Source organism: Antedon mediterranea, chromosome 3 (assembly GCF_964355755.1).
Source record: "Antedon mediterranea chromosome 3, ecAntMedi1.1, whole genome shotgun sequence".
NCBI classification, from domain to species: domain Eukaryota; kingdom Metazoa; phylum Echinodermata; class Crinoidea; order Comatulida; family Antedonidae; genus Antedon; species Antedon mediterranea.
The window spans coordinates 8,979,097-8,998,685 of record NC_092672.1 but is presented as its reverse complement, the minus strand read 5'-3'; the positions used below and the strand labels follow the sequence as shown (position 1 = coordinate 8,998,685).

Here is a 19,589-nt window from a genome sequence, read left to right as displayed (position 1 = left end):
TCGTTGTATTAATTGTTTTGCTATAATGATGACAAGTTATGTCCTAATTGTTTTATCACATACTTTTTACTACGGAGTAATATTACTCCCAGTTCGGTATGCGTAGTATCAATTGTTCAAATCTGTGTAGTTAACCTGCCGTTAATAATACAATCAATCCTGATCAATACACTGTGTGTACATTGTGCTCCCTAAATTGTAAATTATAAAACTAGAAAATACACATGGTACGCAGGATACCCTTACGACAAAACCATGATACACATGTAACTTGATTGTGACAAGCTATTTCATGTCCAAGAGTAAGTTGTTAGGCGATGACAAAACAAGGCTCCACGTTCCAGGGGACAAAGGTTTACTATCACCAGTTCTGCTTCGAACAATACCAAAGACAGTGATGTCTAATTGTTAATTTATTCAACATAAATTATAGGCTATTATTGGATCATAATATTCTTCAATCCGTACATACATGTGAAAGATTATATTGTCAATTGTAAACGTTACGTTTTTCTCATTTTCTACTATCTACATGATCTCAGTCACAAATATGAATTGGTTTAAACTGTCATTGAGGTTTATGGGGGTTGGGGATTATGGGGGTAGGGGATTATGGGGGTAGGGGATTATGGGGGTAGAGGTTTATGGGGGTAGGGGATTATGGGGGTAGGGGTGTACGGGAGGCGGGAAATTCATAACAGAAAAGTATATAATTATGAATTATAAATAAACTTATTTGAACTATTGTTCACAAGGCAAGTAGAACATAAATATCTTAGGCCTAATACTAATAACATTTTAAATAGAATTGGCCTAAATATTAAATAAATACTGTATGTTAATAGTTGCTATTAATAAGATAAACATTCAATACATGCCTATATTAATTTTAAAATATTGCACTAATTTAAATCTTGAACATATCACAGAAATGAATTTATGTTGGAATCATACTACTACTGTATATGAATTGCAATTGTTTATTACAGGGTGTTGTTATACATTGCAAACAATCAAATAGTTTTATCCTATACAGTACATATATGTGAAAACATCAAAAAGAGTTCTTGCAATATAACCGGTGTCGGCATGTGAATAGTATTCCTACTCGGATACGATAAGTTCATATCCCAGATATCTAAAATATGAATACCTAACCCCGAGAAAATGCTAAAATATAGCTCGTATATGTCATACAAAAGTTTATCGCTGCCATATAGTAGCGAAATCTGTGAACTGTGGTTTCGAGGGTGTGGAGTCTTCATCAGTATCTTTGCACCCGGGCAACGTTTCATGAATCGTACAAGTGTCTCTCGCAAAAGATGCAACCTTTCAATGAAACTTTCTTTGGTCCATTGCGCATAATGGGCCCACGGACTCACCATTATGACGTAATTATTGCAAGTATCTACATTAAGATTATCTAATATTTCATACTCCCATTTTCCGACGCGATATATATGCATGATAGAACCGATGCTATACGGATGGAAATAGAAATCTAGCATCATAATATTACTATGATGCTGGATATGCTTAGTGCTCGGTTTAGTAGTGTTGATACTCCTTGTAACTCCCATAAAGGCCAGCAAATGTTCAGTCCACTGTCTTGTTGTAGAATCACCCATTAAAACAATGTGTTTTCCGTTTATGCATTTGGAAACTTCTTGTTTTGTCCATTGTTTTGTCTTGCATTGCAATGATGTCCATACATTGTTTGTCCAGAACCCGTCACTACGAGGCTTTGGTAAATCTGCCTTGCATTCTGGTAGTAGCATGTTACTCATCATAGCTTAAATAAAACAAGTAAAATATTTAAATATCATCAGATTTTCTTCTTTTTGTATGCAGAATATATGGGTGTGTGCGTGTGTGTGATGGAATTTCTGATCGCGCGATCGCGGGAGTGAGGCAAAGCTCATCGCAAGACACTTTGCTTAATTTTCCTTTCTCAACTCAGGTGAAAATATCGTACCTGGTAAAACACAATTGCGCTGATTACTATAGCTTCATAATTACGGGAGCTGCGTGTTTAATCGGTTGGGTAATTATGTGGAGCGCAAAGCTGTGTGCATTAAGATTGACATTATTACTAAACTATTATGATTATGCTATACTGCAGTTTTACAATGACCCAAAGTCATCAAAGAAATAAAGTGGAATGCCCTATTCTTACTTGTGTTGCTTATTGTTAGTGAAGTCGTACCTTCAAGCAGACGTATATACGTCACAGACCTAAATCAAACATTGTAAAATATAAATTAAAAGTTATTGTTTATAAATACCGTAAAGTAGCTTTGCATCAGGAAGCTTATACTGTAGTAAGATCAGAGGTAAGATGTTTGCCCTACTCTGACGTAGTTTGTTTGTGCCAAAGTATTATCCAATCAAAGTTAGTTAGTTAGTTAGTTAGTTAGTTAGTTAGTTAGTAATTACTATTATATAATTCACATTACTGAGATGCACTTTTGTGTGTATGTTCGCAAAGTACGAATTAAAATTATTGAATAGAAACCAAACTCTAAAAAACGGCAGGGCTTGATGGTCTCCCCGGTTTTTTTTTTTGGGTGTAGGACTATTATTTTTTGGTTGGCATAATGTTTGTTTAATATTTGTTTATTAATGTAAAAAATATATACTTACTTAGAGAATATCAATTGGTGTGGTTTATAGAACTTGGCAAATTTTCTATTCACATAGTTTGTGTCTGACTTAATCCAATTCAAACTATCACATGACGCGTGCTTTGGTTTATCACAATACAACGCAGTCTCTCCCGTGGCCAGTGGCTGAACATACTTGCATTCATTTATGTGTTCATCTCTGCTATTACCAAGACTACATTTTGTTGTTTCGGATTTATTTTTTCCAAAAATTCCTTTCCATACAATCCTTTTCTCCAAAGGCCATATTTCCTGTTCAATAAAATCCACTGCTTCTGATGGATGAACAAGCATAATGTAAATGTCGATGACACCAGGCCAACCGGCGAAGAACAACACCTCATATGTACCGTTTTTGAAGTCGGTTATTTTTCCTGAGGCGTTGTTGCTTTCAGATCCAATAGTTGCAAAGAAAAAATCACCTCCTTTGCAGTTCTGACCATACTGATCACGTGCCTGGATTATTACACTAAAGAAATCACCAACTTTAACAGTTCTGTCTGGATTCTTCAAACCAATAGATGATCTCATTACATCAATCATACCTCCTGAGTTTGTTTGTACTTGTATACTCGTATTATCAGTATTCTGTACTGTTTGACTTGCCTTTCGGATAAAGTCTTTTGATATGTTTGAATTAATAATAAAGTTATCTTGAATCGACTGAAAAAAATGGAAACATTTTCAATCACCTTACGATTAGTCCTAATCTTGTCATTAAAATTGGTTCATTCGATACTTACCTTGTTATGTTCGATTGATTTTATTTGGCTTATATTCAATGTTTAGGGGCTGAACTTGATTAGTTTTAACTATTTTTTTAGCCCTTCCCTTAATATAATAATTATTATTATTATTTGTATGTTACAATGTTTATAATTTATATTTATGGGTAAAGAAAGAAAGAAAGTTGATTTACTAATATTCCAACAGTTTATCTATATTTAATGTTCATCAATGATATGAGATTGAAATTAAGAATCGACTAATAGGCCTTAGTGATAATTTATAATTTTTTCAACCAATACCTCAAATAGTGTCTATAATTGTTGTCTTATTTAGGAATCGATTTTGAATCTAAACTTCCCATAAAACATGAACATACGGTGCCGCATGATAATTACCTGTGCTTTAAGATGGTCCCGGTATGAAAACGTCAACGGTCGTTTAGTATATACGGTTAGGGTTGACCACGTGTATGTAGTCTAAAAAACATGAGTATTAGATTATACGTTCTTTAATTGAATTGTTATCGTCTACACTATTTAGCCTACATTATCCCAGTGTGTGCTTTTTACCAGGGCTATGAGATTTTAAAATGATAAAAGGTGCGGGTGCAGAAAGTTCGTGTAAGAGGTCGTATAAAAACTAAAATATAAATACCTACTGTTAGGCTATGTTTATCTTTTTTAAAGCTTGATTCCCACTAGAACGTAACGCAAGGACGTAAACGCAAGGCAACCGTTTTAACCAATGACAAGCAAAGTTATAGACAGTTAAGCGTGGTTCCCACTAGCGACGCAACGCAAGGACGTAACGCAACGCAAGTGAATTGACCAATCACAAGCGATGGCTTATTCGTTTGTGATTGCTAACTGTCTATAACTTCGCTTGTCATTGGTTAAAACGCTTGCGTTGCGTTTACGTCCTCATGAAAATATTTACTGATTGAGTATTTAAATTATAATCTTATGGTATGTTACTGTTGCTGTCAGAAGACACGATACTGAAGAATTATTATTGTTACAAGACATGATACCGTAACATAATCGGTTTCATGTTATTAGATAGGCCTACGGTGAATTCGTATTCTTACAATTACAATAACTGAAATGCATGCCGAGATGAAAAGTGTTAATTTTGAAAACATGTTGAAAGTCAAATTGCACTTTGATTTGCAGCTTCTGCTGATGAGTAGGCTAGAACCTTTAGAAACAGGAATTCCTTATTCGTCAATCTGAAAAGAAGTAAAATAGTATCACGTCTCGATTCTCGTACTAGCCTACTTTATGTCAACGTTTGACCACTAAAGTCAGTATTCCATTGGTAAGTCTCCAATTAGTGCTCTTGGGGTATATATTACATCATTATGCTTATAACTGAGTACTTACCTGTGTTAAGTTGGTTAATTTTCTAGTTCCACCGTCAAAATGACACAGAGCTGATTTACTAAAACTCAACTCTGGATTTATTATTCGTAAGTTGTTACAAAGCCTACAACAAAATACCTACCCTGCCATAACCGATGTTTTTTAAAATAAAAATGTTTTCTTTGTTATTATTAGTAACTACAAAGCCTAACCTCCACTTTGGAGTGCCTCGTATTATGAATACAATGATCTGTACTCTATTTTACGCCATGTGACCCATAACCGTCTAATCACATGACAGGAATATATTTTAAGTGTTTAAAAGCGCTCTATATCATCGTTGTATTAATTGTTTTGCTATAATGATGACAAGTTATGTCCTAATTGTTTTATCACATACTTTTTACTACGGAGTAATATTACTCCCAGTTCGGTATGCGTAGTGTAGTATCAATTGTTCAAATCTGTGTAGTTAACCTGCCGTTAATAATACAATCAATCCTGATCGATACACTGTGTGTACATTGTGCTCTCTAAATTGTAAATTATAAAACTAGACAATATACATCGTACGCATTAAGAATACCCTTACGACAAAACCATGATACACATGTAACGTGATTGTGACAAGCTATTTCATGTCCAAGAGTAAGTTGTTAGGCGATGACAAAAAAGGGCTCCACGTTCCAGGGGACAAAGGTTTACTATCACCAGTTCTGTTTCGAACAATACCAAAGTCCAAAGACAGTGATGTCTAATTGTTAATTTATTCAACATAAATTATAGGCTATTATTGGATCATAATATTCTTCAATCCGTACATGCATGTGAAAGATTATTGTCAACTGTAAACGTTAGGTTTTTCTCATTTTTTACTATCTACATGATCTCAGTCACAAATATGAATTGGTTTAAACTGTCATTGAGGTTTATGGGGGTAGGGGATTATGGGGGTTGGGTTTATGGGGGTAGGGGTTTATGGGGGTAGAGGTTTATGGTGGTAGAGGTTTATGGGGCTAGGGTTTATAGGGGTAGAGGTTTATGGGGGTAGGGGTGTACGGGAGGCGGGAAATTCATAACAGAAAAGTATATAATTATGAATTATAAATAAACTTATTTGAACCATTGTTCACAAGGCAAGTAGAACATAAATATCTTAGGCCTAATACTAATAACATTTTAAATAGAATTGGCCTAAATATTAAATAAATACTGTATGTTAATAGTTGCTATTAATAAATAAACATTCAATACATGCCTATATTAATTTTAAAATATTGCACTAATTTAAATCTTGAACATATCACAGAAATGAATTTATTTTGGAATCATACTACTACTGTATATGAATTGCAATTGTTTATTACAGGGTGTTGTTATACATTGCAAACAATCAAAATATATTTTATCCTATACAGTACATATATGCGAAAACATCAAAAAGAGTTCTTGCAATATAACCGGTGTCGGCATGTGTATAGTATTCCTACTCGGATACGATAAGTTCATATCCCAGATATCTAAAATATGAATACCTAACCCCGAGAAAATGCTAAAATATAGCTCGTATATGTGATACAATAGTTTATCGCTGCCATATAGTAGCGAAATCTGTGAACTGTGGTTTCGAGGGTGTGGAGTCTTCATCAGTATCTTTGCACCCGGGCAACGTTTCATGAATCGTACAAGTGTCTCTCGCAAAAGATGCAACCTTTCAATTAAACTTTCTTTGGTCCATTGCACATAATGAGCCCAGGGACTCACCATTATGACGTAGTTATTGCAAGTATCTAATTAAGATTATCTAATATTTCATACTCCCATTTTCCGACGCGATATATATGCATGATAGAACCGATGCTATACGGATGGAAATAGAAATCTAGCATCATAATATTACTATGATGCTGGATGTGCTTAGTGTTCGGTTTAGTAGTGTTTTTACTCCTTGTAACTCCCATAAACTTCAGCAACTGTTCAGTCCACTGTCTTGTTGTAGAATCACCCATTAAAACGATGTGTTTTCCGTTTATGCATTTGGAAACTTCTTGTTTTGTCCATTGTTTTGTCTTGCATTGCAATGATGTCCATACATTGTTTGTCCAGAACCCGTCACTACGAGGCTTTGGTAAATCTGCCTTGCATTCTGGTAGTAGCATGTTACTCATCATAGCTTAAATAAAACAAATAAAATATTTAAATATCATCAGATTTTCTTCTTTTTGTATGCAGAATATATGGGTGTGTGTGTGTGTGATGGAATTTCTGATCGCGCGATCGCGGGAGTGAGGCCAAAGCTCATCGGAAGACACTTTGCTTAATTTTCCTTTCTCAACTCAGGTGAAAATGTCGTACCTGGTAAAACACAATTGCGCTGATTACTATAGCTTCATAATTACGGGAGCTGCGTGTTTAATCGGTCGGGTAATTATGTGGAGCGCAAAGTTGTGTGCATTAAGATTGACATTATTACTAAACTATTGTGATTATGCTATACTGCAGTTTTACAATGACCCAAGGCCATCAAAGAAATAAAGTGGAATGCCCTGTTCTTACTTGTGTTGCTTATTGTTAGTGAAGTCGTACCTTCAAGCAGACGTATATACGTCACATACCTAAAGTAAACATTGTAAAATATGAATTAAAAGTTATTGTTTATAAATACCGTAAAGCAGCTTTGCATCAGGAAGCTTATACTGTAGTAAAGTCAGAGGTAAGATGTTTGCCCTACTCTGACGTAGTTTGTTTGTGCCAAAGTATTATCCAATCAAAGTTAGTTAGTTAGTAATTACTATTATATAATTCACATTACTGAGATGCACTTTTGTGTGTATGTTCGCAAAGTACGAATTAAAATTATTGAATAGAAACCAAACTCTAAAAAACGGCAGGGCTTGATGGTCTCCCCGTTTTTTTTTTTGGGTGTAGGACTATTATTTTTGCGGTTGGCATAATGTTTGTTTAATATTTGTTTATTAATGTAAAAAATATATACTTACTTAGAGAATATCAATTGGTGTGGTTTATAGAACTTGGCAAATTTTCTATTCACATAGTTTGTGTCTGACTTAATCCAATTCAAACTATCACATGACGCGTGCTTTGGTTTATCACAATACAACGCAGTCTCTCCCGTGGCCAGTGGCTGAACATACTTGCATTCATTTATGTGTTCATCTCTGCTATTACCAAGACTACATTTTGTTGTTTCGGATTTATTTTTTCCAAAAATTCCTTTCCATACAATCCTTTTCTCCAAAGGCCATATTTCCTGTTCAATAAAATTCACTGCTTCTGATGGGTGAACAAGCGTAATGTAAATGTCGATGACACCAGGCCAACCGGCGAAGAACAACACCTCATATGTACCGTTTTTGAAGTCGGTTATTTTTCCCGAGGCGTTTTTGCTTTCAGATCCAATAGTTGCAAAGAAAAAATCACCTCCTTTGCAGTTCTGACCATACTGATCACGTGCCTGGATTATTACACTAAAGAAATCACCAACTTTAACAGTTCTGTCTGGATTCTTCAAACCAATAGATGATCTCATTACATCAATCATACCTCCTGAGTTTGTTTGTGCTTGTATACTCGTATTATCAGTATTCTGTACTGTTTGACTTGCCTTTCGGATAAAGTCTTTTGATATGTTTGAATTAATAATAAAGTTATCTTGAATCGACTGAAAAAAATGGAAACATTTTCAATCACCTTACGATTAGTCCTAATCTTGTCATTAAAATTGGTTCATTCGATACTTACCTTGTTATGTTCGATTGATTTTATTTGGCTTATATTCAATGTTTAGGGGCTGAACTTGATTAGTTTTAACTATTTTTTTTAGCCCTTCCCTTAATATAATAATTATTATTATTATTTGTATGTTACAATGTTTATAATTTATATTTATGGGTAAAGAAAGAAAGAAAGTTGATTTACTAATATTCCAACAGTTTATCTATATTTAATGTTCATCAATGATATGAGATTGAAATTAAGAATCGACTAATAGGCCTTAGTGATAATTTATAATATTTTTCAACCAATACCTCAAATAGTGTATATAGTTGTTTTCTTATTTAGGAATCGATTTTGAATCTAAACTTCCCATAAAACATGAACATACGGTGCCGCATGATAATTACCTGTGCTTTAAGATGGTCCCGGTATGAAAACATCAACGGTCGTTTAGTATATACGGTTAGGGTTGACCACGTGTATGTAGTCTAAAAAACATGAGTATTAGATTATACGTTCTTTAATTGAATTGTTATCGTCTACACTATTTAGCCTACATTATCCCAGTGTGTGCTTTTTACCAGGGCTATGCGATTTTAAAATGATAAAAGGTGCGGGCGCAGAAAGTTCGTGTAAGAGGTCGTATAAAAACTAAAATATAAATACCTACTGTTGGCTATGTTTATCTTTTTTAAAGCTTGATTCCCACTAGAACGTAACGCAAGGACGTAAACGCAAGGCAAGCGTTTTAACCAATGACAAGCAAAGTTATAGACAGTTAAGCGTGGTTCCCACTAGCGACGCAACGCAAGGACGTAACGCAACGCAAGTGAATTGACCAATCACAAGCGATGGCTTATTCGCTTGTGATTGCTAACTGTCTATAACTTCGCTTGTCATTGGTTAAAACGCTTGCGTTGCGTTTACGTCCTCATGAAAATATTTACTGATTGAGTATTTAAATTATAATCTTATGGTATGTTACTGTTGCTGTCAGCAGACACGATACTGAAGAATTATTATTGTTACAAGACATGATACCGTAACATAATCGGTTTGATGTTATTAGATAGGCCTACGGTGAATTCGTATTCTTACAATTACAATAACTGAAATGCATGCCGAGATGAAAAGTGTTAATTTTGAAAACATGTTGAAAGTCAAATTGCACTTTGATTTGCAGCTTCTGCTGATGAGTAGGCTAGAACCTTTAGAAACAGGAATTCCTTATTCGTCAATCTGAAAAGAAGTAAAATAGTATCACGTCTCGATTCTCGTACTAGCCTACTTTATGTCAATGTTTGACCACCAAAGTACAGTATTCCATTGGTAAGTTTCCAAATGTTAGTGCTCTTGGGGTATATATTACATCATTATGCTTATAACTGAGTACTTACTTGTGTTAAGTTGGTTAATTTTCTAGTTCCACCGTCAAAATGACACAGAGCTGATTTACTAAAACTCAACTCTGGATTTATTATTCGTAAGTTGTTACAAAGCCTACAACAAAATACCTACCCTGCCATAACCGATGTTTTGTAAAATAAAAATGTTTTCTTTGTTATTATTAATAACTACAAAGCCTAACCTCCACTTTGGAGTGCCTCATATTATGAATACAATGATCTGTACTCTATTTTACGCCATGTTACCCATAACCGTCTAATCACATAACAGGAATATATTGTGTTTAAAAGCGCTCTATATCATCGTTGTATTAATTGTTTTGCTATAATGATGACAAGTTATGTCCTAATTGTTTTATCACATACTTTTTACTACGGAGTAATATTACTCCCAGTTCGGTATGCGTAGTGTAGTATCAATTGTTCAAATCTGTGTAGTTAACCTGCCGTTAATAATACAATCAATCCTGATCAATACACTGTGTGTACATTGTGCTCCCTAAATTGTAAATTATAAAACTAGAATACATGGTACGCATTAAGAATACCCTTACGACAAAACCATGATACACAATCATGTAACGTGATTGTGACAAGCTATTTCATGTCCAAGAGTAAGTTGTTAGGCGATGACAAAAAAAGGCTCCACGTTCCAGGGGACAAAGGTTTACTATCACCAGTTCTGTTTCGAACAATAGGCCTACCAAAGACAGTGATGTCCAATTGTTAATTTATTCAACATAACTTATAGGCTATTGGATCATAGTATTCTTCAATCCGTACATGCATGTGAAAGATTATATTGTCAATTGTAAACGTTGCGTTTTTCTCATTTTCTACTATCTACATGATCTCTCAGTCACAAATAGGTTTGTTTATATATATATAGGTGAGGTTTATGGGGGTAGGGGTTTATGGGGGTAGGGGTTTATGGGGGTAGGGGTTTATGGGGGTAGGGTTTATGGGGGTAGGGGTTTATGGGGTAGGGTTTATGGGGGTAGATGTTTATGGGGGTAGGGGTTTATGGGGGTTGGGGTTTATGGGGGTAGAGGTTTGAAATTCATAACAGAAAAGTATATAATTATGAATTATAAATAAACTTATTTGAACCAGGGAGTTGTTATTAACCCTAATAACAACTCCCTGTTTGAACCATTGTTCACAAGGCAAGTAGAACATAAATATCTTAGGCCTAATACTAATAAAATTTTAAATAGAATTGGCCTAAATATTAAATAAATACTGTATGTTAATAGTTACTATTAATTAGATAAACATTCAATACATGCCTATATTAATTTTAAAATATTGCACTAATTTAAATCTTGAACATATCACAGAAATGAATTTATGTACGTATGAATCATACTATTACTGTATATGAATTGCAATTGTTTAATACAGGGTGTTGTTATACATTAGGGCCTACAAACAATCAAAATATAATTTATCCTACACAGTACATATATGCGAAAACATCAAAAAGAGTTCTTGCAATATAACCGGTGTCGGCATGTGAATAGTATTCCTACTCGGATACGACAAGTTCATATCCCAGATATCTAAAATATGAATACCTAACCCCGAGAAAATGCTAAAATATAGCTCGTATATGTTGTACAATAGTTTATCGCTGCCATATAGTAGCGAAATCTGTGAACTGTGGTTTCGAGGGTGTGGAGTCTTCATCAGTATCTTTGCACCCGGGCAACGTTTTATGAATCGCACAAGTGTCTCTCGCAAAAGATGCAACCTTTCAATTAAACTTTCTTTGGTCCATTGCGCATAATGGGCCCAGGGACTCACCATTATGACGTAGTTATTGCAAGTATCTACATTAAGATTATCTAATATTTCATACTCCCATTTTCCGACGCGATATATATGCGTGATAGAACCGATGCTATACGGATGGAAATAGAAATCTAGCATCATAATATTACTATGATGCTGGATATGCTTAGTGCTCGGTTTAGTAGTGTTTTTACTCCTTGTAACTCCCATAAACTTCAGCAACTGTTCAGTCCATTGTCTTGTTGTAGAATCACCCATTAAAACGATGTGTTTTCCGTTTATGCATTTGATAATTTCTTGTTTTGTCCATTGTTTTGTCTTGCATTGAAAGGATGTCCACACATTGTTTGTCCAGAACCCCTCACTACGAGGCTTTGGTAAATCTGCCTTGCATTCTGGTAGTAGCATGTTACTCATCGTAGCTTAAATAAAACAAATTAAATATTTAAATATCAGATTTTCTTCTTTTTTTATGTAGCACACATGGGTGTGTGTGTTGGATTTCTGATCGCGCGATTGGGTGCGGGAGCGAGGCCAAAGCTCATCGCAAGACACTTTGCTTAATATTTTTCTTTCTCAACTCAGGTGAAAATTTCGTACCTGGTAAAACAAAATAGCGCTGATTAGCCTACTATAGCTTCATAATTACGGGAGGTGCGTGTTTGAGTAAAAACGTCACAACAGGGCGCTTGGCGCAAGACGTCAGCTTTTGCATATGGCGGAAAAAGGTGCTTGCCCTGAGTCGTCGACAGGACCCGTGGCGAAGCGAACTTTGTTAAATTAATGATGACGCCCCAGATGGCCGGAAATGGTAGTCTCGCACATAAGTTCATGATAAATGGCACCTCTAATTTGCAGGAAAAGACACTCTCATATGTAGCATGCTACCAATGAGCAAAACGATCATACTTTTTCCCTCCAATAAACACACGTGACTAATTACAGGACGATATAACATTTTGTTGCCGATTTCATTCACTCAGTATTTAGTTTTGATTGCGTTGCGTTCAGTTCAATGCGAACGTACATCTAGGGAAAGGCCCCGAAACCAGCGCAAAATTCAATGCTTATTATAGCTCAATATTTATTTACATCAATTTGTTGAAGAAATTAAATATATAAATAGGTATTGATACAGTTGGGTGGGTGGCCTAGAAAAAAAATCGGTTGCTATAATAATATTATACTCTTTATTTACGCTTTTTTCCCCAATTTGTTTTTCCTTACGGTAGGATAATTTTTTTTCTCCAGATTTATAGTGGGACGTGCGGAGGGTGGGCCCCCTCTGGATCCAACACTGCTGCAGTTAGTACAATGACCCAATATCATCAAAGAAATAACGTAGAATGCTTTATTCTTACTTGTGTTGCTTATTGTTAGTGAAGTTGTACCTTCAGGCAAACGTATATACGTCACAGACCTAAATGAAACATTGTAAAATCAATATGAATTAAACGTTATATTACTCTTTAAGACTCTCGGCGTGGTACGCCGGAACAGCACTATAGTCCCTCAATTGTTGTCGCTATCTAATCGAGTTTGAACAATACCATGCAAGCCCCAGAGTGGTCTAAAATGGTTAGAATATCTGCATATCAAGCAGAAGGTTCTGGGTTCGAATCTCGGTTTGGGTCTTTTTCTTATTCTCACAGATTTCCTCATCGTTATTGTTTCAAATTAATTAATTAAATTCCAGTATATCACCGGACGGTTTAGAATTCATATACTGTGCCTGTTGTGTTTTATTTATATATTTTGTTATTACTGTAATAAATATATACGGTACTTACTTAGATAATATCAATTGGTGTGGTTTATAGAGCTTTGCAAACATTCTATTCACATAGTTATCGTCCGACTTAATCCAATTCAAACTATCACATGACGTGTGCTTTGGTTTATCACAATACAACGCAGTCTCTCCCGTGGCCAGTGGCTGAACATACTTGCATTCATTTATGTGTTCATCTCTGCTATTACCAAGACTACATTTTGTTGTTTCGGGTTTATTTTCTCCAAAATTTCCTTTCCATACAACTCTTTTCTCCAAAGGCCATATTTCCTGTTCAATAAAATCCACTGCTTCTGATGGATGGACAAGCGTAATGTAAATGTCGATGACACCAGGCCAACCGGCGAAGAACAACACCTCATATGTACCGTTTTTGAAGTCGGTTATTTTTCCTGAGGCGTGGTTGCTTTCAGATCCAATGGTTGCAAAGAAAAAATCACCTCCTTTGCAGTTCTGACCATACTGATCACGTGCCTGGATTATTACACTAAAGAAATCACCAACTTTAACAGGTCTGTCTGGATTCTTCAAACCAATAGATGATCTCATTACATCAATCATACCTCCTGAGTTCGTTTGTACTTGTATACTCGTATTATCAGTATTCTGTACTGTTTGACTTGCGTTTTGAATAATTTCTTTTGATATGTGTTTGTAATTAATAGTAAAGTTATCTTGAGTCGACTGAAAAATAGGTAGCCGCATTGGTCTATCAATCAATATCTTCTCGAAATTGTTTAATTATACTTATCTTTTTATTATATTTTATAAAACGATTGATTCGGTTTATAAGAAGTTTTTATTTAATTTCCAATAGTTTATATGTAATGTTCACCCATAGATTATATAGTACCATTTACACTATGAAGATAACGATCGATGACAGATAAATAAATAAATATGCATTGTTATTACATCAGACAAAAGACATAACAAAGTTTTCATTCTAGAACCTTTAGGATAACCATGTTATGCTAGGTTTGCGCACACGTCTCGAAATCAAATAGCATGATTGGGAAGAGAAATAATATCGATTGTATTGTTTAGTGATTATTATTATTATTCACTACAAGCAGGGAGTTGCTAATTAACAACTCCCTATACAAGCATGTGTATGCAAGTTTGGTGTAAACATGGAGTATACTCCATGGTGTAAAGGTTATGCAAACAGCCTTTCAACTAACAATGAGTTTCAGTGAATAACAATAGAACAGGAACGACAAAACAAACGAGTGAATTTGAAAAGAAATAGCTTTTTAAAACTACTACTGTAGTATAAAAAAACTGTACATTAAATCAAATTATGTTTTAAAATTTTCAATCATAAATTATAATAACTCTTCCCTGTTGTACAAAAATGTTTGGACAAGTAAGTTCTCGAGAAAATGCAATTTCAGTTTGCAGAAAATTCTGTCCTATCTTTTAACACTAGCAGGTTTGAAAATAATATTAAAAGTTGGGATTGGGTCCGGAATGCCTCCAAAATGTAATGGAGTAGGCCTTATAGCCGCCTAGTCATTGACCACATCTGTATTGTCATTTTGGTAAGGATCTTTTGAGTAATAAACAAACAGACACACGCGATCGATTACATATATGGCGGAGGTAAACAATGCATGTTTATTTATCGTCCTGTAGCAGCATTTAGGCTCACCTGTGCTTTAAGTTCGTAGAGGTACGTCAACGGCGTCGATCCTGTTAACTCCACGTATGCAATCTAAAGATATGGGAATTAAAACGTCATCTTATAAATAAATTTAAACCGGTAGGGACGCGGCGACGAATGTTCGAGTTATAAACGCTTATATACAAACCTTGCACATACTTACGAATATAAAAACTAAACATGACATGCATGCGGCGATGGAAAGTGGTTTTGAAAACATTTTGACTGTCAAATCACTATATGAGCGGATATTGCAACTTCAGTAGGCTTCTTTAGAGATCAAGAAAGTCCCTATCCGTCCACCTGAAAGGCAGTTAAACATTCCAATCGGAGCAATTCATTGGTAAATTTAGCTTTCTTGGACAAGCAATAACATAAGTGTAAGACCGTGCTAACGTGCATGACGTGCCGTATTGTTTAAACACAATTACTTGTGTTGCAGATAAAATATGACCTTACGCCTATCCCATCAAAGAAAAAATCAATAAATTAGGCCAAATGAACACTTGTGACCAAAACACTCACTGTCAGCTGTTGTTGCGGCTATTCGGCCTATTTATAATTTATGTTAAAAACTTGCGAGATTTTACCCTATTTCCTTAATAACAAAATATCCATTTTAAAGTCGCAACACTATAGACACAAAATAATTATTATATTTTTCTTTTACTAATTTAGTTTATATTTTGCATTATTTCATTTCATTTGTTATATATCTATCGACCCCTCTTGGACTATGATATTTTACAATATAATACAGATATTGACTGCTTAGGTTTGTATTAAAAGTATAAGTTTGAGATTTCCCGTGGGAATCATATTTTTCTCGAGGGAAAAAATCCCCAAAATACACTTAATCCTGTTTTACACTGTATATTGGTCAATAAAGTCACTTGTAGTCACTATAACGAAATATATGTTCTGAGCAATATGTCTCTAAGGTAATCGTTAACTTATTGAGATAGAACAGTCACTGAGAATGTTTCCAGTCACATTCAAATGATAAACAAAAATACTCTGAACAGCAATGTTCCATCTAGATGATAGAAGTGCAAAGTGCCATAATAGTCGAGTTGTAACGACTTTTTGACAAAATGTTGTATTAAATCGAGTTACAATAAATTATATTTTGAATTATTAAACACTACCGATTGGTCATCATATCATATCATAACCGACCGATCATTTCGTTATAACATTTTTTATCCCCGGAACAGTATAGTCATGTGATGTCTTTCCAACCAATCGTAGCGTATTTAAATAGCTACCGTATGTAATAAGTATTAAAATTTTACCTACTGTATTTGTAGCAGTTTAATGCATCTGATCTATATATAGTCGGCCTATATTACTAGTCCAGATTCGGAATTAAATTTAGAGCAGTGTTATGAAAAACAGAAGCCGATTTGTTTACCCAGATGTGTAGGCCTATATTCATCATTGATTTTTAAAGTACAGCCGTTTCTCACGATGTCAAACACCGGTAATATATCCATTGAGTAATTAATACCTGCGTTTTTAACATGCCATAAAATAGAAGGATAAATACCTACCCTCATAATATGGACTACAATAAGTTAAACCGCCATACACGCGGGTTCCATTGAAAAAAAATATGACTAGATAGGCCTAGGCCTATACTAAATACTAAAATATAAATCGTTATAAATCCGTTATATTAGGCCTACCCGATTCTTTACGGTGAGATGCATAATAATGATACAGTTTTTATTACTGAGCGTTTATTTTACTGCCCATGGCTAATGAGGATGGGCGCCACTATTCGGCGGCGTGTAGATACTTTTCAGATAACACCAAAGATGGTGATGTATACATGACTGCAGTCGCGTGCTCAAGTTAGTGTTTACCGATTGACTGACCAACCGACCGACCGACCGACACAGTGGGCTGTAGAGTCGCGTTGCACGGGGACTAAAAACTAGAGACGCGCTCGAGATCATTAGGGAGAGACGATAACGAAACATGGAGATCGCAATGACAATTAGCATATTATTAACAACAATACATTGTAAAAATAACCCACAAACAACAAACTAAAGTTTCGTTAAGATAAGAATTGTTGTGATGTTTTCATACTGTTTTTGGATCTAATTTTTAATTGTCGATACATGTATTCGAGGTGAGTTTCGGCGTGACATTACTTTATAACTGATAGTATTTAAAGGGTATTTTTTCATAGGCTTTATAATATTATCAATAATATTAATATTATCACAACATTACATAATTATGGTGAATGTATATATGTATATTCATTGACGATCGACTATTTTTTATATTATTGATTATAATAAATATTGATTGATTACACATGCCTACTTTTCTCTTTTATTACCCCATTATTTTTAGAAATAAACCACATACATAATTGATTATTAAATTAAAATCATTAATTGAAAAAAAAATGTATACGCATACGCATATTGTACTATTATCACTAAACATAGGCCTATGTATTCACTCTGGTGAAGAAGAAATGTTTCTAAACAAGATCTTAATTTCTCTATCTCTGTCCAATGATAAACAATTAATTAATATTTTGATCAGTTGATTTGCAATAAAATAAAACATTAAAATAAATGTAGGCCTCTAGTCCGGTACCTAAACAATCCAAATTGAAACACAAATTGTTATTCCAAAGCATAACAATTATGAATAATTTGCATAATATTATATTACATTTCATAATTTTACATTCATCTATTGTCTACTTTTTTACGAGGCGCTCTTGAAAGTAAAAATGGCGCCGCTCATGCATGGTGTATCGCATTCATTTGCATTGATTGATCGAATAGGAATGAAATCTACACACTAGTATTGGAGTTTTAGTATAACCATGGTATATACTAGACCTATACCGTATTTATTCGAAAAATTGGAGGCGTTTTCGAGGGAGGTATTTATTCGGGGGAGGCGTTTATTTTTTTGGGCGTAAGATTTTTGTTTTATCATGATATTGAATCAAATAAATCTCCTAGGCCTAGATATGAAAAACTATAATAATAACACAATTGATATCAACGACAACAAGTGATAAAATATGGTAATAATAGTAATAATTGTATAAAAATGCTTGGTAATTTGTAGATACGCCTAATATAGTTCAATGAATTCTACTCATAGAAATGTTTTATAATACAACATTGTGTGTATTTGCATTTTGGCTGGGCGACGCGTTTATAGACTATGAAATCAATCCAACCATAGAGATATTATAATATCTCTATGATCCAACGTTATTATAATTTAAGGGGGTTTATTCGAAGAATTGACTAGCCTAGCCTGGCCTAGCTAGCTATAGCCTAGCCTCTATATGACCACGGTCTTTCCTTATTCTTATTTTAACACAAACATATGGACAGGAAACAAGTTTAACAAATTACCAGATCCCATGGTATATATAGGCCGGGCCTATTATAGCCCTTTAAATGTCAAAACTCACCATTTTGGCTTGTGAGTCGTGCCTACTTGAAGCAAACGAGTATGCCTATAGTAGGCTAGGTAGTCTAGGTCGTACGTATATTTGTCTTGGTAACACATTTTAATCATTGCATTTTTCACACCCAAATGTTTCCGTGTCAATTAATTGGTTAATTTCGTATCAGTGGTGGCGCCAGCGGGGGGGGGGGGGGGGGGTACGGGGGCTCTATCCCCCTCGTCCGGGAGCCTAGCCCTATTGAAGTATAATAAGTCCAATTTCCGGGACCTCCAACTCTATTTTTCTAAATTTTCTTTGAACTTTTATTTTTTAAATTGAAAAATATGGATTGAAAGAGTCATCGCGCATCGTTTTTTAGCACGCAGTATTTTATTTATGCATTATAAAAAATGGAAAAAATGGCTACCCTAAATCTGATTAAAATGATCTCAAATGACGCTAGAACGCGTTGCTTCCGGGGGCTTCGCCCCCTGGACCCCACCGGCCCCATGTCCCCCCAGCCTAGTGATGCTCGCATAGCCCCCTCGTTGGGGAATGTAGCCCCAACGGTGGCGCCAGGAAGATCCTGGCGCCACCGCTGTTTCGTATCATAATAGCTAATTAACATAGGCGATATTTGAAAGTTTGAAATTGATTGCATGTCTAACAGAACATTTAAAAATGTTTTGTGCGAATTGAGCGCCACATGCGAGGCCGCGCTCTACATTACAATGCCTTCAATATTGTCGAAATGTTCCATACAATGAATATTCATTATTTGTTTGCGCCGCGGCTTTAGCCAACTACATTCTAAGAGGACTACTCATTCAGAAGCTATATCAAGCGGAAGACAACAGTTCTATAGGCTGAAAGTTTTGGAATGTTGTAAACTCAAAAGGCACGTCTGGGAGAAGAGAGTCTATGAAAATATTGAATTGAATCATCATCGAATGATCACAACAGTCCAATAGTAAAGTTTTTGTTTGTAATAGGATACAATT

At 34.9% G+C, this 19,589-nt stretch overlaps 3 protein-coding genes across 3 annotated transcripts in view; all 3 read right to left on the bottom strand.

Annotated features, from left to right (window-relative positions):
• LOC140044786 (phospholipid scramblase 2-like) overlaps positions 1 to 19,589 on the bottom strand; it is a 42,750-nt gene that overhangs the window by 21,117 nt on the left and 2,044 nt on the right. The gene's annotated exons all lie outside the window — the stretch shown is intronic.
• Positions 906 to 15,364, bottom strand: LOC140043989 (uncharacterized). Its single transcript, XM_072088473.1, has 12 exons — positions 15,313 to 15,364; positions 15,138 to 15,200; positions 9,590 to 9,730; positions 8,899 to 8,979; positions 7,753 to 8,435; positions 7,310 to 7,368; positions 6,547 to 6,926; positions 5,459 to 5,507; positions 4,480 to 4,607; positions 2,644 to 3,326; positions 2,177 to 2,235; positions 906 to 1,792 (listed from the first exon to the last, which is right to left on the bottom strand). Exons 3-12 carry the CDS (start codon positions 9,641 to 9,643, stop codon positions 1,029 to 1,031), a joined length of 2,940 nt encoding a protein of 979 aa, XP_071944574.1. The 5' UTR covers positions 9,644 to 9,730; positions 15,138 to 15,200; positions 15,313 to 15,364; the 3' UTR covers positions 906 to 1,028.
• On the bottom strand, positions 10,466 to 18,761 carry LOC140044784 (NXPE family member 4-like). Its single transcript, XM_072089443.1, has 4 exons — positions 18,613 to 18,761; positions 13,482 to 14,167; positions 13,053 to 13,111; positions 10,466 to 12,113 (listed from the first exon to the last, which is right to left on the bottom strand). Exons 1-4 carry the CDS (start codon positions 18,613 to 18,615, stop codon positions 11,350 to 11,352), a joined length of 1,512 nt encoding a protein of 503 aa, XP_071945544.1. The 5' UTR covers positions 18,616 to 18,761; the 3' UTR covers positions 10,466 to 11,349.